The 23,251-nt window shown below is 32.2% G+C and overlaps 4 protein-coding genes across 11 annotated transcripts; 2 read left to right on the top strand and 2 right to left on the bottom strand.

Annotated features, from left to right (window-relative positions):
- The first annotated feature begins 21 nt into the window (after positions 1–21).
- On the top strand, positions 22–4,987 carry LOC105195248 (exosome RNA helicase MTR4). Its single transcript, XM_026132440.2, has 10 exons — positions 22–98; positions 194–295; positions 467–706; positions 812–1,019; positions 2,016–2,282; positions 2,362–3,193; positions 3,284–3,456; positions 3,552–3,983; positions 4,152–4,689; positions 4,794–4,987. The coding sequence occupies exons 1-10, from the start codon at positions 22–24 to the stop codon at positions 4,949–4,951; spliced, it is 3,027 nt and encodes a 1,008-aa protein (XP_025988225.1). The 3' UTR covers positions 4,952–4,987.
- A 196-nt stretch (positions 4,988–5,183) lies between these two features.
- LOC105201965 (FAS-associated factor 1) lies at positions 5,184–10,360 on the bottom strand. 3 transcript variants are annotated; one of them, XM_011170276.2, is made up of 12 exons: positions 10,093–10,360; positions 9,600–9,668; positions 9,211–9,505; positions 8,931–9,108; positions 7,910–8,186; positions 7,102–7,237; positions 6,871–7,016; positions 6,646–6,800; positions 6,382–6,577; positions 6,174–6,277; positions 5,753–6,065; positions 5,184–5,570 (listed from the first exon to the last, which is right to left on the bottom strand). In XM_011170276.2, exons 1-12 carry the CDS (start codon positions 10,129–10,131, stop codon positions 5,490–5,492), a joined length of 1,989 nt encoding a protein of 662 aa, XP_011168578.1. In that variant the 5' UTR covers positions 10,132–10,360; the 3' UTR covers positions 5,184–5,489. The 3 variants fall into 3 exon arrangements, with proteins under 3 accessions (XP_011168578.1, XP_025988222.1, XP_011168577.1); XM_026132437.2 differs by having other exon boundaries at positions 5,740–6,065; positions 7,102–7,240; positions 10,093–10,359; XM_011170275.3 differs by having other exon boundaries at positions 7,102–7,240; positions 10,093–10,359.
- Positions 10,361–11,333: 973 nt separating this feature from the next.
- On the top strand, positions 11,334–13,102 carry LOC105201966 (beta-1,3-galactosyltransferase 5). The gene is made up of 2 exons (XM_011170277.3): positions 11,334–11,429; positions 11,511–13,102. The coding sequence occupies exon 2, from the start codon at positions 11,864–11,866 to the stop codon at positions 12,950–12,952; it is 1,089 nt and encodes a 362-aa protein (XP_011168579.2). The 5' UTR covers positions 11,334–11,429; positions 11,511–11,863; the 3' UTR covers positions 12,953–13,102.
- Positions 13,103–13,508: 406 nt separating this feature from the next.
- LOC105201967 (protein angel) lies at positions 13,509–23,157 on the bottom strand. Of its 6 annotated transcripts, XM_039455878.1 has the most exons (7): positions 21,411–23,157; positions 17,938–18,317; positions 17,206–17,608; positions 16,517–16,695; positions 16,048–16,421; positions 15,704–15,950; positions 14,973–15,386 (listed from the first exon to the last, which is right to left on the bottom strand). In XM_039455878.1, the coding sequence occupies exons 2-7, from the start codon at positions 18,031–18,033 to the stop codon at positions 14,973–14,975; spliced, it is 1,713 nt and encodes a 570-aa protein (XP_039311812.1). In that variant the 5' UTR covers positions 18,034–18,317; positions 21,411–23,157. The 6 variants fall into 6 exon arrangements, with proteins under 6 accessions (XP_011168580.2, XP_039311812.1, XP_039311907.1 ...); XM_011170278.3 differs by lacking the exon at positions 21,411–23,157 and having other exon boundaries at positions 13,509–15,386; positions 17,938–18,540; XM_039455973.1 differs by lacking the exon at positions 17,938–18,317.
- Positions 23,158–23,251: the final 94 nt, after the last annotated feature.

Below are 23,251 nucleotides of genomic sequence, written 5' to 3'. Positions count from 1 at the left end.
AATAATCATTTTATATGAACAATGGCAAATTTTACCGAAGACTTGTTTGACGTTTTTGATGAACACGGAGACGATGCAGAGATATCAGACATTTCTAAGTAAGTTAAGCGGAGTTTTTAACAGAGTTTAACCTAATTTTTGTAGTTAACCTCACTGTGATTGTAAATTATTTATTTAAAATAAATCTGTGCAGAAAAATCGAGCCAGAACTGAGGATAAAGCGACAACTTGACACGGATGATGACAAGTCAACCATTAAAAAATTGCGACATGAATCCATTGTGGATGATATCAAGTAAAGATCATTATGATGATCATTGGAATATTTTAATTATAATTAATTTTTATATTAATATTAATATAAAATGAATATTACTTAATATAAATACGTTTATCCATATTTATCTTACAATCGTACTATAGACAAAAAAATACAATATAACTACATTCAACATTATCTCTGCAGTATAGAAGAAATAGCGTGTCGTATAAAAGTGAACAGTATAGAAACCATGGAATCTTGTACGCACGAGATTGCTATCCCTCCAGATCAAGAATATGTACCATTGGAACGTCAAAACCAAATGGCCAAAGAGTTTAAATTTATACTTGATCCATTTCAAAAAGAGGCAATTTTATGTATTGATAACAATCAGTCAGTTCTCGTCTCCGCACACACGTCAGCTGGTAAAACCGTCGTGGCTGAGTAAATATTTTTTCCTCAGATATTGCTTCTCCCAACTCTTTTTAATGATTTTATTTCTCTTATATTATTTCTCTTATAATTAAATCTCTTGTGTATTTTGTACAGATATGCAATAGCATGTTCACTTAGGGATAAACAGAGAGTAATATATACTACTCCAATCAAAGCGTTGAGTAATCAGAAGTATAGAGAATTTTACGAGGAATTTAAGGATGTTGGTTTAATAACAGGCGATGTTACTATAAATCCAACTGCAAGTGTGCTAATCATGACTACTGAAATTTTGCGAAATATGCTGTATAGAGGTTCAGAGGTTTGTTTTATTATTACAATTATTACAAAATAAAGTGCATGTTAACTTTATGATGCTAGAAATTATTCTGAGATCTTGGATGGAAAAAGCATTGACTAACCGCATTTGAACAATAAGGCCAATTGACTTGTGTGATTGATCAATTCTCTCTGTGTATTATGGACACAAAACACATAATCCTTTTAGATAAGTGTCAGTTAGTATAATTTTAAATAATTGCTAAATTGTAGGAGATATGAAAAAATGTTTCAAATAAAACTTGCTCTATTTCAAAAAAAGGGACATCTTATAAACATATTTTTTTTTTAATCAGGCGTTGTTGACACTTTAAAATGATCTTTGTTTTTTTTTAACGGAATTATTTAATTTTTGAAATACATTATTCTTTTATTATTTATCATTTTGTGCATAAAAATAAAGTACAATTATTGCAAAAAAAATTAATAATTATTATAAGATATGTTTTGTTAAAATAAAATATAAAATATCCAGCAAATATATTGATTTTTTGATAACCATATTTTTATATTTTTATATGTAAAATTATTAGAGAAATCGTGTAATAAAATCATGTAATTCTATTTAAAAAAAAAACAAAGTTCACTTTGAAATCTCAGAAATACTTTCACTTAAAAAAAAATTTACGCGTATCATGAGATAATTCTCTCAAAATAGAGTAAATTTTAATTCACTCGAAATATTTTTTACGTGTCTCCTACAATTTAGAAATTATTTTAAATGGTATTTATTTAGAGACAACTTGTGTGTGTGTGTGTGTGTGTGTGTGTGTGTGTGTGCGCGCGCGCGCGTGTGTGTGTATTAAATAGTTAATACGAAATTAATAGAAATACACATATCTTTCACAAATATAACATGAACGCTTAGTGTCAAATTATTTGATATAAGATAAATATTTATTTAATAAAATATTAAAATTTTGATATGAAATATTCTATGTGGAAAGAAAATATAAAACTATATTTTATACTTGCATAGATAATGCGTGAAGTTGGATGGGTGATTTTTGACGAGATTCATTACATGCGTGATAAAGAGAGAGGCGTAGTTTGGGAGGAAACACTTATATTGTTGCCGGACAATGTGCACTATGTATTTCTTTCCGCTACTATACCAAACGCGCGACAATTCGCAGAGTGGGTGGTACATTTACACAAACAACCTTGCCATGTAGTGTCTACAGACTACAGACCTACACCGTTGCAACATTATATATTTCCAGTTGGTGGCGATGGTATACATTTGGTTAGTGATAATTCACAATAAAATTCATGCTTTTTTAAGAAAGACATGTTATCTACTGACTGTATTTATTGTAAAACAGGTTGTAGATGAGACAGGTCAATTCAAAGAGGACAATTTTAACCGAGCCATGGCATGCCTGCAGAATATGGGCGATGCGGCTAAAGGTGACACGAAAGGACGCAAGGGTGGTCTACGCGCCTCGAACAGCGGGCAATCAAACATCTTTAAGATGGTAAAAATGATCATGGAAAGAAACTTCGCACCTGTGATAATTTTCAGCTTTTCGAAAAAAGACTGCGAGGTTTACGCAATGCAAATGACCAAACTGGATCTGAACACACTAGCGGAGAAGAAACTAGTGGATGAAGTTTTTAACAATGCGATAGATGTTCTCAGCGATGCGGACAAACAGTTACCGCAAGTCATGAATTTGTTGCCGCTTTTGCGGCGTGGAATAGGGATCCATCACGGTGGACTCTTGCCGATCTTAAAGGAGACAGTCGAAATATTATTTGGCGAAGGTCTGATCAAAGCGCTTTTCGCCACTGAAACATTCGCGATGGGTTTAAACATGCCGGCACGGACAGTCTTGTTCACGGCGCCTCGTAAATTCGATGGCAAGGACTTTCGTTGGATCACGTCGGGTGAATACATTCAGATGTCCGGTCGCGCCGGCAGAAGAGGTCTTGATGACAAAGGAATCGTCATATTGATGATAGACGAGCAAGTTAGCCCCATGGTTGGTAAAGCTATCGTTCAGGGGAAGCCAGATCCGATAAACTCTGCGTTTCACTTGACCTACAATATGGTTCTTAATCTTCTCCGAGTGGAAGACATTAATCCAGAATACATGTTGGAGAGAAGCTTCTTCCAGTTTCAGAATCAAGCTGGTATTCCAGTTTTGTACAATAGTAAGTTGCTATTAATACTCAGCGTAATGTTATCAGAAGTTAAAAAATTGAAGTAAATTAAGTTACATTTAATCTTGATTACGTTTTCAGAGGTAAAAGAATTATGTAGTGCTTACAACACCGTGAATGTGGATAGGTACGATGAAATTTCTTCTTATCATGACATACGTGAACAACTCAATCGACTGAGCGCAGAGTTTCAATCATTTCTAACGCAACCAGAGTACTTAGTCCCATTTTTACAACCTGGAAGATTAGTAAAAGTACATATATTTTACAATTTAATATACACATTAATTATTTTTAGCGCGGAAATAATATTTAAGCAAAATTTATTTCTTTTGCATTATTATTCTAGGTAAAAAATGGAAATGAAACGTTTGATTGGGGCATTATAGTGAATTTTAAGAAGAAAAATCCAAAAAATCCAGTAAAAGGCACGACTGTTATTATTATTGACATTTTACTTCATTTATCGAAAGAGTCTAAAGAAGGCAATCCAATTCCATGTCGCGATGATAGAGAAGGCGAGATGGAAGTAGTTCCAGTTTCACATAATTTAATTTCACAAATTAGTTCACTGAGAGTGTATTATCCAAAAGATCTTAGACCGCCTGATAATAGGAAGAGTGTTCTGAAGTCGATACGGGAAGTGAAAAAAAGATTCCCGGATGGTCCACCGTTACTCAATCCTATTACAGATATGCATATAGAAGATCAGGCTTTTAAAGATATTGTAAAGAAAATTGAAGCGTTAGAGAAAAGATTATATGCACATTCTTTGCATAAGGTAAGAGATAGTCTACATCGCGTGACACACTATATTTTTATATTTAAAGTATCTTATATCAAATACTTTAAAAACTTTTTATTATACGGAATATCTCGCGATGTATAAAAATTTTTTTTCAATTCGATTTGGAGACGTCTTTTTATTAAAATCTATGATTGTTTATAGGATCCCAATGTAAATGTATTATACGAACAATTTTTGCACAAAGAAGAATTAGCTACGCAACTTAAACAAGCTAAGGAAGAGTTTAAACAGGCTAAATCAATACTTCAGATGGACGAGCTCAAATGTAGGAAGCGAGTTTTAAGGAGGATGGCATATTGCACGTCGGCAGATGTTATAGAATTGAAAGGACGTGTAGCCTGCGAACTGAACGGTGCCGATGAGTTATTAATGACTGAAATGATCTTTAATGGTCTCTTTAATGCCTTGAGCGTACCACAGATGGTAGCTTTGATCAGTTGTTTCATATGCGACGAAAAATCAAACGAGATGCCTAAAAGTACAGAAGAATTAAGCGGCCCGCTCAGACAGATGCAAGACTTGGCTCGGAGAATAGCGAAGGTCTCGACGGAAGCCAATCTAGAATTGGATGAAGATGCGTATGTCGACAGATTTAAACCGTATTTAATGGACGTTATATACTCTTGGTGTAAAGGTGCAAATTTCTTACAAATTTGCAAAATGACGGATATATTTGAAGGTAATGTATATATTAGCATATCTCATTGTGCTAAAATTGTAATAAATTGAAGCACTTGTATATAGCATGTATATACTCATATATATACCAAACACATATTCCAGGATCTATTATCAGGTGTATGCGACGTTTAGAAGAGGTACTTCGACAATTGTGCCAAGCTGCAAAAAATATCGGTAATACAGATCTAGAAAATAAATTCAGCGAAGCGATCAAACTTATAAAACGGGACATTGTGTTTGCTGCATCCTTATATTTATAATGCAGGAAAGAAGAATAAACTAGTTTCATAAAGTAACAAGTTTGCTTTTGTTTTATATAATAAACTAGTTTCATAAAGTAACAAATTTGCTTTTGTTTTATATATATATATATATATATATATATATAAATTTGTATATTCTTATTAAATTATACATCCCTATGTGAATTCCATTATATTGTTGGTTATTTACATAGCCCAGTTGCGATGAATTCATAATAAACAAAGGCAGTTTTTTGTTTGAAATCGAATTTGTTCGAAATACAATTTATTCCTGAAAATTTAAAGTATATAATATATGTACGCATGCGAAACAAATTTTCGCTTCCTTCTTTTTTTATAAAATAAAAATTATATTCGCGCGAATTGCGTTATGTACGAGACTTCATTGTATAAGAAAAATTCAGCGTAAAAATGTATAATCGCATGATAAACAGGACTCAGTAATCGCTATTTCGAAATTGTTAAATAAATACATTCCTGAAGAATATTCGCGACACTTAATTTCTACATTTGAATTTAATTACAACATTATTATTTATCGTTCCTGTAAAATTACTGTTTCCTGGGAACAGAATTTCAGTTCCATCAAAGTGAGCTTTGAATCCATAGATGTTAACTGGAACAAGAACAAATATATTTAATGTACATGCATGTTGCAATTATTTTACAGTAATATTAAAAGTTTTAAATGTTTTTATTTAGTTTCGGTTTATGTTTAAAAAGAGAGAATATATGATATAAAAAAATCAAATAAATACCTACATAATAAGAACTTAAATGCTTACATCATTTACTTACATCCCTTCGAGGCCAACTAGATAGGATCTTATATTCCTCTGTAGGATAACCTTCCACAATAAGGAAATTAAAGAGCGTTTGTAACGGTGTATCCGATTGAAATTTACGTTCCAGGAATTTCCCTGCCGGAAGCCGTACTCTTACTATCATCACTCCATCACCAGCTCCCTGTTGCGGTTCAGGTGGTAAACTAGACTCTACAGCTTGTCTATGAGCTTCTTTCCTCGCTTCTTCAGCTAATCTCTCGTTTTCAGCTTGCTCTTTCTGTTTCTTTTCAAGTTCCTCTTGCATTTGTTTCGCTTCTTCTTTTGCTCTTAAAATATATTATAAATATTTCACTTTTTGTCCAATATATGTGTATGTTACGATTATAAATTCTTTTATCTCTCCCATAAACATTTTAATTATCTCTCTTGATTACCTATCAGCTGCTAAACTTTCTTGATAAGCTCTGTCTTGTTCTTGCTTGACTCTTTCTCTAGCCTGTCGTTCTTCTTCAACGCCAATATCAGCTCGTCTTTGTTCCTATTTCAACAAAAAAAAAAAAAAAAAACCAATTATATAAACCAAAATCTATATACTTAATATTTTTCAAATGTGTGAATGCATGAAATAAAAGCTGTACTGACCTGAAATACATCGACGGCTTGTACCAAATTTGTTAGTAATTCGTTAACACCTACATTGCCATGTACGATAGTAAATATCTCTGTGTTTGATCTAGATCTCATAATAATCATGAGAACTGGCAAGGTATCAACGTCTATGCTTGATATAGCCAACGTGCCGACAGTACCAAGGGTTTGAGTTATAGAATATAAAAATCTGAAAATCAAATGCAACATTTATGAATTCGATAAATGTTTGAAATCACACGTTTGCAAAAATTTTACCTTTCTTTGTTAGATTCATACGTGATGTCCCAACCCCATACTATAAAATTTGCCGAGAGAAGTTGAAGCACAGTTTCGAAACCTAACAGTTGAGTACAAAAGACATTTGCTAATACACTGTTGTCATGATGCAAATATACAGCCAATAATTTTCTCTGCAACAGACATATTTTCATTAGTTATAGATATTTTCTATGTTTTATAATCTTAAAATTTAGAACAAACCTCTTTCGCTGGTTTTAAACACGATTCCTTTAGGGCGTCCTCGAATGTACCAGTGAAGAATTCTGGATGCGCTGCTCCATATCGCTTTTCAAATTGTTCCGCAAAATGTAGCGTACCCATCACTTCATCTATTACAATTTCCGGCACTGTTTATAAATTTAAAAAAAAATATTTCATTTAATTGCTGTACCGACACATCGCTTTGATAAAACACAGCAGTTCCAAACTCACAGAGACGTTCTACTTTCGTGGGCTTAACATCGTCTATGAAAATATCGTCGTCGCCAGTAAATTCTTCCGGAACATCAAATTCTTCCACATCCTCAGGCTCATCTATGGAACTATCGCTGTCAATTAGATCGACAACCTTCTGAAATAATACAAATATCTCGTTACAATTCTATAAATAAATTAACAGAAAACTTATTTTTCAGAGTGTTTACATAAATTTTATAAAAGAATTCCTAGATTTTCAAGATTTGAGAATTTTTTAAAGGCAATAAATTTATTTTATCTATTTTATCTTTGCAATTGTGTGATTAAGGAACACTAAACCATTTAAATTTTTACTTAAATTTGAGAAAACATTAAAAAGAAATAATATCAACTGAATGGCATATAATGATTTGTTGATAATACATAGATCTTACATAAGCAGGAACACAGAATTTGAAAGATGATTAAAGACAAAACAATTTAGAATAATATATTGCCTTCTATTACCACAATTTTTTAATAAAAACTCGCGAGTCACAAGAGAATGTAGATAAATGTACATGAATGACATATTTCTTCCTAATCGATTTTCGACATTTTGCAATATAAAAAAATGATCAAAGAAACAATTTTAAGAAAGGAAAAAGAGAAGAGAGAGAGGGGAATTCAAAAAATAAAGGGAAAAATTCAAATTTAAAAATAAAATTCCAAAACTTTTTTCGAGTACTAATAAATCTATGATTTTCAAGGGTAAAAAAAAATTCCCTGAAAATTTCGGGTTTTCTCGATTTTTCGCGATAATAAATATTTTTTCTGACAAAACCTTCTTTTCCTCTTTTGCGGGAAGCTTTCCGACGGAAAGATCATGCTCCGGATAGCATATACCACTTTGTGCCAATATTACACCATCATCCTTCAATGAACTAGGCCAACCCTTCCATTGTTGATTTCGCACAGGCACATCTATTAACGAGTAGATGTCCGTCTTCACCTCTAACACTGTGCGTGTACCAGGGAACTTCAGCTTGTACGTTTTATTATGCACCTCATCCTTTACGTTCAACGTATAGGTCAGAGTCATACGTTCTGACAGACTTAGACTGAAAGCAGAAATATGTAGATTCATGCAGGATTAGAAAATAACTCGTTACTTATAACATAGTTACAGTTAGAGTTTCATTTTTTCAATTACCAAATTTTGTCCCTTTCTTTCTATTTATGACTTACACATTTTTTTCTAATTAATTTTAATAAATATTTTTCTAATTGTAAATTTCAAATTTATGCAGAAATACATGCTGCACTTATTGTTAGCAAAATAATCAATTATTTTCGAGATTAGTTAGATAAACAATGAAGTTGAAACTTTACATTTAAAACAAGTCCTTGATCATCATTTTGCAATGATTTTATCAAGAAATTTGATTTTGGCGAACTTTTTAAACAATATCTTGTAATTCTGATTCCAAATATATTAATGTAATATAAATTATTAATATAATTGATTCTCTTTATTAATTATTAAATATATTTTAATTTCAAGTTTTTAAAATCACTGTGTTTTATTATATACAGAATATATTGTATGAGTATTTGGTGCAATAAGTAAAATTTAGTAATGCTAAAAATATGAGATTCTTGTATTTACAAAATGGCATTAACATTAGAACTTAACTAAAAAATAATTAAAAAGTAATGGCCTGTTATTTTTTTAAAGTAATTTGTAATGTTAACTAGTTACATTTTAAGATAAAAACACTTATAACTGTAAGTAAGCACTTTTACAAGTAAATTTTCCAATTCTGGTTTTGTGATTGCAATTGCATCAACATTTTACAACTTACGTCTCGTGAGCCAAGTCACCATCTTGCGACAACGTTGTTAGGAGTAATGTGTTTTCTCTAGGCAGATCTAAAATTTTTAGCACCATGGTCGGTGTTGCAGGTTCTATTTTCCACCCATTAAGTTTCTGTTGGCAAGGTGCTACACCCGTTTTGTAAAATATAAATTGCTTAAGTTCTTCTATAAACAAAAAAAAACAAAAACATATTTTTGTAACCTATTTTGCCTCAAAAGTAAATGTTCATTAATTCAATCACCTAAATGTCAACAATTTGCACTTACTTAAAGTGGATAACTCGGAAATATTTATTTTATAAACGTCATTGAGATAGGTAACGTGGAATGTAAGTGTTCGATTTTTCATGCAACTTTTAGGTCTACTTGTGCCAGGTTTTGAATTCTCTACTGTGTCCACTGTGCTCACGGCTCCTGTCTTTTTTGAATTCTGCATTGTCTGTAGTTTCGATGAGGAGGATGAACGTGGCGTTACTTTAATTTCCTCCACCATTTCTATATCTGGAGCCATTTCAGATGGTAGCTGCTGTGTAGTCTGTGGCATTGCGTTATTTATCGCAGCCTAAATGAGAAAACAGACATCAAGAAAATTGTTGAAGCCAATTTTATTACACACACGCGCACACAATTATAACTTCATTATAATTTATATTTACCAGTAAGTCCCAATTTGTTTCCTCCAAATACAAAATAGCTTCTCCGAAATCGTCGATTCCGGTGCAAGCCTGAAAATAGTTTTACATTTTTTAAAACGAAAACACGCGACAGTGGAATGCAAGCAAAGTCACAGTGGTGTATTTGCATGAAAACGTTATCTATATGAGTATAAGTTTTAAAGTTTCAAAACAAAGACAAACGGGAGTATGACATGACAAAGAAATCAACGGAAGTTGTTCTCGGAAATGCTAAGATCAAAATTCGCATCAGCGTTATTTAATATACAGATGCTAGTCGCGTATTTGAGGATGACGTTAACGCTCCGACTATCACGGGAAAAGCCCCGATGAGATCTTCCAAGAAGGCTCTGATTGTGCCAAATATTCCTCGAATTATTGTCAATGTCATCTACACGTAACGTCCATAACCTAACAATGCATTCGCGTTGAGCGTGCAAGAAAACTCGAGAATTCAATCAGACGAATGGATTACCTGAAAGTCAGCCAGTATCGCGTCTCGATTTTCGGCCATCGTAATGAAATTCCGACACGGGATTGCGAGATGATCCTTCGTCCAAGTTTTGCGACACTCTCGCGCCCTATTATCTTAAACGCTATTACAAATAATATGAACAACAACTGTGAGCCATTGACGTCTTGAACCACGAAATCTTCATGTAGGATATACTCGGCGTCTCAACGCGTATAAAATTGTGCAGTGGTGAAGCGTGGCTCCGACGGATGTCAACGGGTGCTTAAGACAGAACTGGCTACATCGGAAAGCGTGGAACTCGGTTGTCCACCTTGGCTAATTCAATGTAAAATTATCTGATTGGTTGCTCCAATGGAAAAACTCTAAGCACCGATCGCTGTGATTGGCTGTAAAAGAATTTTTAAGGAAAAAAAATATAAAGATCTATGATGGAAATACTTTCCACCCTTTCCACTATGACAAAAGTCTATATCGCGTTAATACTCAGTTATTTTTAAAAAAACGAAATAAAATTCCATCACCCTCTTCATTTTTCTAATTATTTGAATATTTGATAAACATTTAAATATTATTTTATAAATATTTTATAAATATTTTCATGATTTTAGATTAAATAGATCATAAAAATTGATTAGAAATAACATAAATATAATTATTTATAAAATATTACTATAAATATTTATTTTTAACTTACCATCAATATATATTTTATAAATATTTAGATTTTTATAAAATTTGTTAAATAAAGATTTTATGATTTTTTTCTGAATGTGACTTCATCGTTCATTGTCGCTAATTGGCTAATTTAATATAAAATTTTCTGATTGGCTGTCTCAAGAGCAAAATTGCGTTGTGAGTGGCTGTCGTCAATTAACGTGGTTAAACGTGGGACATTCCCCTTTTTCCCTTGTATATGAATTATATATAAAATATTTATATAATGTTAAAGAATAAATATTTATCAATATTTTTCTATTTGAAACTATAATAACCAGAGTATTTTTCGATTTTTTTCGAGTTTACCATTAATTATTATTTTTTTCTAAACATATCAATTTTATTTAATTTCATACTTCTATGTTTATTTAACGTGTTACTCTTTACTTTTTCATTTTTTATCATTTAATTTATTAATTTGTTGGATAATTGCATATTTTCATTAATAAGTTCAATTACAGAGAATTTATGTAGAAGCAATTGAATGTGATTGGTTAGATCGAGAAGTAAGAACCAATTACATTCGTCTGTTATTTAGCCACTCAAGTTTTTTTTCTAGATAGATTTCTTGTAAATCCTCCATAATTAGATTTTTTGTGTGTCCTATAACCCGATACTTGGTAAATATTTTATTTGAAACAATGCATCTACATATATATAAATTATTTAATTTAAAAGTATAGAAAATGTTTTTTATTTAGGACAAGAATTAAAAGAACTTTAAATAATAACAAGTTAAAGAAACAATCTAAGATAAAGAGGTGGAAATAGCTCAAGAGAGAAAGTATTTTCCATCTAAAACAAGAAGAAATTATTTAATTTTGCTATGCTGAGAGTTCAGATCAATATAATTTAATTAATTCGAATAATATTAATAAGTACTTTTTTCGTGAAGACGACAATGAAGAATGAACTGTCTACCGTCATCATGACGATTTCAAAAATAGACAACTTGAAAGCTGGACCGTCTAATGTAAAGGTGCTGTGATACAAGAAATTATGATTGTCGATATTATTTTGATTATTAATTAGACTTTAGTTATACAAAGCGAACATGCTTTTAAAGTATGGATTCTTATTGCTGCTTGCATGCATAGGATGTGTTCTGTTATTTATTACTTTCGTAGAGAAAGGTTTAGGGTCACAGAATCCAAAGATAAATCTATTGCAACTTCAAACGATATACGAGGTGACGGGCAGATCACTAGGAGTTTCTAGAATTATAATCAAACCACCGTGCAATGCTACTTTTCTTATATGGATTGTCACGTCTTATGCTGGTGAACCTTCAGCGAGAAGTGCTTTACGACGAGCTTATACAAATGAAGAGCTGCAGGCTTTAGGGATTAGAAGAGTATTCCTACTTGGCACATTAAACGATGACGCTGAAAAGAAGACACACGTGCTGCAGAATGCATTATTAGACGAGTCGCGACGGTTCAATGACATACTTCAAGGGGACTTCCTGGACACTTACAGAAACTTAACTCGCAAGCACCTGATGGGTCTTCAGTGGGCAGCAAACAATTGTAAAGACGTTAAATATATTATGAAAATGGACGATGACATTGTTGTAAATATATATGGCATACTGGAGAAGTTGTGCTCAGGTACAATACAAGAGAATTCTTTGACCGGTTATGTCATGAAGAATATGATCCCTGTTCGAGAACCAGCCAGTAAATGGTACGTGAGTAAGGCGGAATATGCGGGTAGCATTTATCCCGACTTCGTCTCTGGCTGGCTGTATCTTGTGCATCCCCAAGTGGCAAGTCGATTGATGGATCACGCGGAGTCTTCCCGTAAATACTTTTGGATTGACGATGTGTTCGTCACCGGCATCTTGAGACAAGCTCTAAATATAAAAATTCAAAACATAAGTGAGTTATACACTACAGACTATCGATACTTGGAGTGTTGCATAAAGGGTAGAGCAAATCTGCTAAAATGCGAATTCTTGGTCGGTCCTAACGGCGGCGATGCCGAGCTGCAAGTGAGATTCAAGGAATTTGCCAAGTTCTGCCATGCAAATTGTACCATCCGCAAGGAGAATAATCTCGTCGGCAACACCTGCGTGGTGGCGTATAGAGAACCAAGTCTGTACAAAGGCGCCGCGCAGATAAGTCCAGTCAGAATTTTATAAAAGAACGATAGGTCGATAGGTAGACCAATGAGATTATAACACCTCATATATAATTTTATTATAGAGAATATTTTCTATTTATTAAAATTAATTGTATATAAAATTTGTACACATATTTTACATTTTACTATTACATAAAGTTTCATAAAAGAGCAGTTGTTAATTTCCCTTCTTTTTATGTGTCAATAGTCGCTATATCACAGTGTTATATATGTGTGACATACAGTTTTCTCTAAGATGTTGCTGGTACAAATTTTTAAGTCTATATTTTCAGTGTAAAAACAATATTTTGATGTCTATTAAAAAAAAATCTTTTAAACAAATCTTAACGATTAAAAAACTTATCTTTTAGTTATTATAAAAAGAATTAAGAAAATAAAATTTAAAAGCCATTTTATTACATATCCTTGACGAGAAAATTAAAAACAAAAACTATAAAGGAAATTATATTTCTCTATAGCTATCTGGATGTGAGAAAATTTGCAAATCAAAATGCACCTTACAATTTTGTTTACTTTGGGAAATTAGATCAGAGAAAGATTTGAACACCTTAAGATATAATTTTATTACAGAGAATATTTTCTATTTATTATCATATATAAAATTTGTACACAGTATTTTTTACATTTTACTATTATGTAAAGTTTCATAGAATAGCAGTTGTTCATTTACCTTTTTTTTATGAGTCAATAGTTGCTAATGTAGTTATACGATAATTGCTGTATCACAGTCCTATATGCGTGATATACGTTTCTCTAATGTAAAACATGTTTAAAACAAATTTTTAATTCTACATTTTTAGCATAAAAGCATTATGTCGATGTTAAAAAAAAAAAATCTTTTATAAACAGATTGATGATAAAAACGTAAAATACTCATCCTTTAGTTATCATCAAATGAGTTAAGAAAACAAAATAATATATTTTATTATCTATCATCGACAAAAAAAATAGACAAAAATTAAAAAGGAAGTTACACTTCTCTATAACCATTTAAATGTAAGAGACGTTATAAAAAAACTCACAATTTTTATAATCAAAATGCACCTTGCAATTTTGTTTACTTTGTATAATTAGAAGTAGACGGTTTTCCTTTAATCTTATCAACATAAATGACAAATTATAGATATTTCTTGAGAGGACGATATATTAACATCAGGGTTATGCATCTATAGGTAAAATATAAATAATCTATATTATGTATATAATGTAAACTATGTAAACTGGTTTACGTCTCATCTATATTAATATAATCCAAGGCATCCATAAAGATTCAAATTTTATCAGAAATAGTAAAAATTCTATTTTTTTTTATTTTTAATATTATATTTTTATTTTATCAATACTAAAGTCAGATATATTAACAATTTTTATAACTTTATTTTTTGTATTGTATTATCCAATTTATAATAATTTATATTGCTTGTTATTGTCTACATGAAAAAGGATGCTTTCCAGCAATGTACACAAGTGAGATTGTAACACAGTGTACGATCCAGTGCTTTACAATTTCAAGCTATTTTACAACGAAGTTACATTGATTACATTGATGTAATTTAAATATAGCTTATGACAAAAGTCAACACAGTCATATACAGCTAATACATGTTCAATTATGTATCATTCCCCAAATAAGACAAAAATTCATCATGACTGTCATTTTTAAGTATCCTTACATGTTATTATATAACATATATAAAGTATCCTTATGATATCATTATATAGTTTTATCCTTGTAATATTATGACTTTTGTATTTTATTTGGCTCCAGATGGATACTGTTACATTTTTGATGATAAAATTTAATAAAATTTAATAGAAATAAAAAAGATAAGCAGCATTTTAGCTACAAGTAGACACTGTGTAACACTGTGCACAATTGTGTTTTGTTGCCAGAAAGTATCCAAAGATTTGTGTAAACATAACATAAACAATATGAAAATAATTCACGTAGACGTAATCTTGAAATTTACAGCACAATCCTGATTAAAATTAATATATCGAGAAGCAATTATCAAATTTTAAAGTAGAGATTTCTTTTTCGGTAACTGAAAGGTGGCACCTAGGCATAAATGATCGCTACCTACAATAAAATTTGGTATTCTGGGTAATGTGGCGCATTGGCTTACTGTAGGTAGAGTGTATTTCTCTAAAGGTTGGATATTGCTGTAGAATATGTAATCCACTGTGATCCACTCGTCCTGATGTGTCGTTGCTTCTTTCTCGTCGTGAGCACCTTTGTGTGTATAAACGCTACGCATATTAAAGGGATGCGTTAAAGTACCGGAGGAAAATCTCGCGGAATGACCCTGCACAATTTCAATGATCTGCGTGCAGCCAGCATCGTTGTTGGGACTTTGTTGCAGCACGTTTATATTACAAGGCGTAGGCGCATTTTCGTCTCGTTTCTGAAGATGAAATTCGCTATTTTCCAACTGGTTAGAAACAAATGGTAAACAATTCTTAAAACATCCTGTCAGAAATAGAAAAAATCAAGATTAAAAAAAAAACAATATGAAATGTAAAATTAAAAGCGCGGTATCTTCAGATCTATCGAAAAACTTTATGAAAAGCATGAATTAGTGGCAGTCATCAAAATACACATTACGCTAAAATAGATTTTGAAATTAATGAAAAAAACTAAGACATCGCTCACTTGCTATAACAAAATAACATGTATATTAGAAAACTTTTTTCTGTTGTCATTGCAGCAAATGAGCTTGTATATGTGAAGTTGTATTCAAGAACATACCATGACTTTGCCAGTGCCTTCTCTTCGCAATCTTTGAGTCAGGATATTAAAGTGCTGACAATTGTCGGTGACACATAAGCGCGATGGTATCAACGAGTTGGATAGAGAACGATATTGAGACGGTTCCAAACTCCGTCCTTTGCCATAATACTCAAACGAACCTTCCGTTAGGAACTTGTAAACGCCCGTGAACGGCTCCAAATTGAAATCGCCCGCTAATATGATTGGTAAGTACTTTGGGCCGGTCCTGCAAAATTATAATTGATTTTTTATTAAATACTTAATATTCGACTAAATATTTCTTATTGGACATGATGAACAATTTTCTTAAGGCACGTCCTTACGTCGTGTTTTCAATGAACGCGATTCGCTCTATTTCCGCCAACAAAAGCTGTATCTGTGCCAATCGTACGTCGTTGCGTCTCGGATTATATAACAAGTGAGTAGTAGCAACAACAACTTGCGTTTCTGGATTGCCTTGGAGAGCCAGTTTAGCGATTATTCCAACATTGTCTCTATTTAGAAGCTCGACGCCAGATTGATACAACTCCACCTTCGCATAATCTAGCAAAACAAATTCATTGGAGCGATATAACAACAGCAAGCCATCCTTTTTGTCGTTGGTTCTCTTTTTATACAGATATTCATATCCGCGCTGTTTGAACGGAGTCACGAAATCTAACAGATGTTCCTCCTGCATTTCCTGAAGGCATATTACCTAGAATATTCGACAGTATAATAGCATACGATATTCTTTTATCTCCTCGTTTTTCAGGTTTTTGCAGCATTAAATGCCGAAGAATAAATATGTACATTTGCCTTCGCCTCGAATATCTCTTCTATTACGAGGAGTTTTCGCGTTTTCCATTTCAGAGCTTTCTTGTTGTGACCCATGTATAGGTACGAATGATCTTCTAACAGGTTTTGGGCCAGGATGTTAAAGGACAGAAGTTTCAATATGAAAAAATCTTCCGTATTGTTGGATGATCTACCTAAAAATCATGTTCAATTGAGAAATCATGTTCTTTAGAAAGGTTAAGGAAAGACACTTAAGTAGATGATACTACATATAGGGTATCTGAAAAAGTATCAGGACCAAATGTGTACAACATGAGGTTGAGTAGGTGAAAAAAGTTCATATAAATTTATGCTCAAAGATGCTTTATTTAAAAGTTATAAGCTTTCGAAGATTTTCATCAATTATTATGTAAATTATAACAAATGTTTGAAAATTTTTCCCTTTGCAAAAATGTAGGCTCTTATTCATCAAGCCAATGACTGTCAAACTCTGGTCCTCTCTGAATATTTATTTATAATTATTATAACAATTAAAAAAAATCTTTTGAACAACTTTTCAACAAAACATTTTCAGATATAAGTTTAGATGAACTTCTTTTACCTATTCAACCTCATTAACATGTATCAACTTGATTTTGATCTTTCCAGAAATGTATACTTATACATCCCTTTGAAAATATTTAAGAAAGAAAAATAATCTTTACCTTTTTCGATTCGCTTCCACTTCCTTATAGCCTTGTATCTTTGTTTGTCCATATAATTCATTTCATATTTTGTATCTGCCGTACATACATTGGCTTTAACACTGTGCGTCGTGTCCTTGTATGCACCAGTCTGACAGTAGATCAACGTATCCGTCGCCGCATGAAATGGTATATCGCACATTGCAGTATTGTTTGGGCTGTAGCATGTGTCAAGGTAAGGCTCCATCTTGACTTTTGTACACTTCTTGTGAAACGGAGGCTTATCCATAGAGGAGGTAACGAGCTCCAGGCGACTGAAGCTTTTGGAGATTAAAGCTTTGGAAAGTAGAGCCTTCCAGATGGGAATCTTTTGCAGATTTTCCGGAAATGATCGCTGCCAGGTCGACTTTAGCGTACGAAAGATCTAAAAGAACGTACGATAAGAGAGATTGTAAACATGTAAGGTTAAACACGTACGCGCAAAGGTAAGGAAAGAGAAGACGCATAAAAGAAAATTATTGAAACTGAACTTCATAGAAACGCACGTTTTTGAAGTTTTCGCGCCATGTATCGAGAACGATCGGCGTCAAAAAGCCAAAGAGACTTTTCCCTCTCGAAGAAGGAAAATCGGCTCTCGAACCTAACCTAACACCGCCGTGCCAAAAAAAAATTAGCGGCAAGGTCAGGACTCTTGGCGAGCGGCGAGAGACGCGCGGAAGGAGGACTGCGTTTGTACGCGAGGGATGCGCTTACCTTTCGCGGTTGCAGGAAAGTCACCGCCCGCGCGTTACATGCTACGTTCAGCAGAGAAGTGGTGCTCGTCAGCAGCAGCCTCGGGGACACGCTCATTTATCGGCGCGGATTTTTGTTTTTTTTTTTTTCCTTACGCGATCACCGCACGTTTTCACGCACCTATCATAATTCACGCGTCCACCGTCGTCGGGATTTCGGATGACTCGGATCTAGCACCGCGGGCACTCCTCGACATGTACATACCGCGCGACGGAAGGTCCGACGTGGAATGACCTCTCCTCAGGCACACAGTCCGAGCTCCCGTCGTGGAAGAGGCGCGAGCTACGATCCGCAGCAGAATCGCGCCGAGGGAGCAGCCTCGCTTCGGATCGACGTTGACCCTGATAAATCGAGTTTTAGTTCTCCGTTTGTGTTGCACATATGTATACGCATGTAACGGGCGAGCGGTAAGCGGGAGGAGGCGAGAGGGAAGGCTCGTGAGAGGGACGTGATCACTTTAGTTAGCTGAGATCCATATTCGTATTCCGTATATTTAGCGCCGGGCATGCTCGTATGGTATGCGGTGCATCAACGTGCTTGTCGCGCGCGAAAACATGAAATCAAATAATCGCGGTTTGTACTAAACGGTGGATCTACCCGGACGACACGCGAATGTTTATAATATTTTGAATATTGTACATACATATTATGTAGATTCCTATGTCCAGAAAATGTAAGCGTCAAAAATATTGCAACAGATACATATAATTACAGATAACCATCAAGAAAATATGTCAAAAAACGAGTTGTAATTTTTAACGATAACATTAATTTTCGCTTAATTATTTATGTAGGTACTACATGTTCCGACTTATAGTCTTTTTTTAGCAGATGCTTTTTAAATGATAACGTTAAAATTAAATAGTATAAATAAATACTCAATGTATTAAATGACTGACATTTTAATGACATCTTAACAATATATAGAAATGTCATTAAGATATTATCAAGACGTCATTTGACGTCATCTTGTTTGGTAGGTAAAAATGACACACATTCGAATAAACATAAATATATATTTATATATAAAAATAGTTAAACAGTTAATAATTTTTAACTTACAAGTTAATTTAAAGTAATTTAATTTATTTCATTTTTTAAACTTAAAAATATTTTTAAAACATAAACTTTAATTTATTAACTTTTTTCCTAAGCTAAAAATTTATCTAAATAAGAAATACATTCCAGCAGAGAAAACCTTTTTTTTTACTACTTCATATAAATTTAATTTACAAATAAAATATTAAAAATTTTATGATCCATATTTTGTTTTGTGTATTATGAATTGTGGTCAAGTAGTATTAAAGTTTATCTGAGGAAGAAATATATAGTCTATTGTATGAGTTTGATATTTTAAGAGTCAAAAATTAAAATAAAAATAATAAATGTTAAAAATTCAACTCACTGTGACCATAGGAAATATGAACTGATGCATGTTCGATTGGTCCATAAATGAGTGTTGCACACAAAGTTTTAAGCGTAAGTGAAAGGTAAAACATTCCCAACTCTGATATGTTTGATCATTGTGTGTTTATCTTTTCCTTCCCAGAGCACACAGAATTTAAAAAGAATTTAGGCTTATATATCATCTACTCAGAATTCTTATTCAGAAACAAAAAGATTTCTTTTTAGAAAAAGAATTTGTTTTGCATCTCTAAATAAACTTTAAATTGATGACAAGGGCCTTAGTTCTTTTTTAAATCTTTTTGAATCTGTATGCCATCTGGATCCCTCTCTTCTCGATTTGAATGGCCTCAGGCCGGTGTTCCAATAGATAAATATCTTCTAATTATTTATTCTTTAAAGAAAACTTAGTTAACTAAAAAGATAATTGAAAGATATTAGAATATACTTCTAATTTTCTGATAAAAAAAATTTAAGTACAATCAGGTAAAACTATATAATTATTCATAAAATATGTACCCTTACATGTTTTTTCTTTTGTATCTTTGTTGATATATACAGAAAAAATAATAATAGAAAAGTAATTAGATGAAGGATAATTTTCGCAATTGCTTGTTTTTATAAAAAGCAAAATTTGAAGGAATAAAAAAAAATTGTCTATTTATACATGTATGAATCTGTTTTGTATATAACTATATATATTTACATTTGACTATATGATATATAGATTTTCTTATTGAGTTCTCTTTACACAAAGTGTTTCAATAATGTTACTGGTTACATCAGTGTACTGGTTACATCAGTATACTGGTTACATCAGTAACTGGTGATATAGTAATCAGTTTATTGAAACACTTTATCAGTTCTTTTTTTTCAACGATTTGCTTACCTTTTCTCTCATGTGTTATTATGAAGCATCGTCAACTAAATAAGTTAGAATTAAGACTCTTGAATTGAGAAGCTGACCTTCTTGTTTACAACTGCGCTTTCTCGCTCTCTACGCATTTTATATTATGTATGAACAGAACCGGTTGATATTTCGACGTGTTAAAGAAACAAAATATAAGTAGAAATAAGGTAGTTCCAGGAAAGCATAAAAGAAGCGAGTCTCATGTGCTTGAAATATTAGATATCTCAGGTAGTAAGCTGACGTTACTTTGACGTCAAAATGACGATAAAGAATGTCAGCTTGCTATCTGGGATTTAGCTCTTAAAAGAGCTTAAGAAAAGAAGCAGAAGAGAAGCAAAAAAGAACATTTTGATCAAATTTCTAATAATATACAGAGAAAGAAATGCCGTTGAGTCAATTCAGCATCTATAATTGGAAATAGCTTGTTAATTCAATAACAGTATTAATGAAATCAAAAAGATTACTTCAATTATCACGATCAAATTTCGATTAATTTAAATCGATGATCAATTTACAAAATAATGCTCGTACTAATTTGTTAACATAAAATTATTTTTTTGTTGTTTAAAGGATTATACTCGTTATACGAGTATAATCCTTTAAACAACAAAACTCAACTTTCGAAAGATTGCACGTAATTTTACACATATTCGATGACCTTATAGGCCGGAATTATGCCGACCATGGAGAAAAAATGTTTTCATGGACCCTGGAACGGTGCCAGAAAAACACGTTTAAATTTGGATTAAAAATAATCCACAAAATACTTCTTTGTTCCTTATATATATATATGTGTGTGTGTGTATATATATGAATAAATGATCCTTTTATTTAAAACGTGTCGTAGGAGTCTATTTTATATACTTTAACACTAGACTTTTCCATATAACATCAATAAAATAAACGAAGTTATGCCAGTCATGGTTTTTTATTAACAAACTATAGATTAACTTTAATTTCGGTTTAACTTATTCTCTTTTAATTCTGAAAATTGGAAAAAAACAAGTCTAAATCGCAATTAACATTAATGTGGTGATGATAAGAAATAGACATAAGAAACATAATAAAAAAAGAAACAAGACAGAGAAAAGAGAATAAATTGATTGTTAAAATACATTACCACACTGTTAAAGATACTTTTTACAGCGAACAGGAAACGAAAGAAGAGAACCGTCTCTGTCTCTGATGACTGGAACAAACTTTCAACGACGAATGACGAGTCTCTCTCTTTAGTGGTTTCTCAAGAGAAAATTGGATTCTAAACGTGCTTGTTCTTGAATAAAGTATCTCTATTTTAATGCGGTGGACATAGGTGAGAGACGATCATTATCATATTTTGTAAACGCTGAATAACATGTCGATGTTCGCTACCGATAACACGGAGACTGAGAAATCCTTCTCTTTCCTCCTCTTTTATGGAAACGACCGTTTTTTATCGCTTTTTTCGCAGTAACGACTGATACAAAAGGCATTTTACTATATTTAAATTGTCGGGTTTATAGATATGTAAATATTCGTTCGCACGCGTGCATTGTCATCGCAATGACGTACGTTTTCGCAATTACAGTTTTCGCAATTTCACAGAAATTGAAGCAGATTGCAATTGTAATCCTCGATACATAAGATTTCTCGCATTTTGTCTCAAGCGTAATAAATTGATTTCGGAGTCTGTCAGATAGCAAGAATGCAGATTCTTTCAATTTTTAAGAGAACACGTGTAATCTTGAAAAGACGCATATAAATTTAATTTCTGCACTTTTTAAAAATTTATCAAAAGGATGATTTCTCATAAAAAAAATACGTTAAGATATAGTGTTCACTAAAAGTTCTAAATAAATTAAATTTTACATAACAAATAGTCAATTCAATTTAACACTAAATAAATTAAATTTTTGAGTTTTCCAAGCTTTTGAATAATCCGAGGAATATCTACAATGTAGCTATATAGTGACAAAACAAGTACAGAGTGTAAGATTAATTTTAACACAAGATAAATTTGGATATTTAAGATTGGATAATATAAAATACAAAACGGAATACGCAAGAATGGATACGACAATAGTGGAATGTATAAAAAACTAGAAATAATTTATGTAGCGACACATTCGCTTTATTTAAAAATGGCGTTTTTAAAGGCACTATATACACATATTACATACACGCAAAAATTGTGTGTCCCCACATTTATATGTGAAGTAAGACATAAAATGTTGGATCGTAAGAACTATATCAACAGTTCACTATCTATGCATACGCAATGTATACATATATGTATACATGTGTATAAATATAATTAGTTATTTCGCACTGCCGGACATGTTACAATTGAATACGAGGACTTGCAAACGCGATATCCCAGAAGAAATTCCGTAAAATGTCACGATGCAAAGCGATAGATACAAAAATCGAATGTTATGTACATCATTGGCATATTTTAACAAGTAAATATTAGCAGTCGGGGATAAATCTGTTTGTACTAAGTTTTTTGCGATAATAACTGCAGTTTTTGTGCATCGAGATATGTTAAAGATACAATTTTCATTTGTTTCATTTAAGATAATTTTGTAGCAGATATGTCGCCGCAAGAATGCATTCGAGTTCTCATTATTTTCTACAGTTACTGAATTGTACTTTGATCAGTTTTGCATGATGATTGAGATAAATTAATTTTATCATTAATTTATATCGCAGTTGCATCAATTGTTTTTAATTTCCTACAAGATTAAGATAAAATCAGATATGAGATTAGAAAAAATCACTAAACGTACATCGAAATGAAACAATTACAGACATCTTAAAGAATCGTAATCCGCGACGATATCTTCTGTTTTAAGATAAGATAATGTGATATTTCAAATAAAAATATTTATTACAATTGTACCTAAATATACATCACAAATACTGCTTCTCTTCCCATCCCTAAAGAGATATTAAGACAGATTGTATGATTAGGCAATTGTG

The sequence above is a fragment of the Solenopsis invicta genome, chromosome 1, assembly GCF_016802725.1.
Source record: "Solenopsis invicta isolate M01_SB chromosome 1, UNIL_Sinv_3.0, whole genome shotgun sequence".
NCBI classification, from domain to species: Eukaryota; Metazoa; Arthropoda; class Insecta; order Hymenoptera; family Formicidae; genus Solenopsis; species Solenopsis invicta.
Note: the sequence above shows the minus strand (reverse complement) of the source record. Positions and strands in the feature narration are given on the sequence as shown.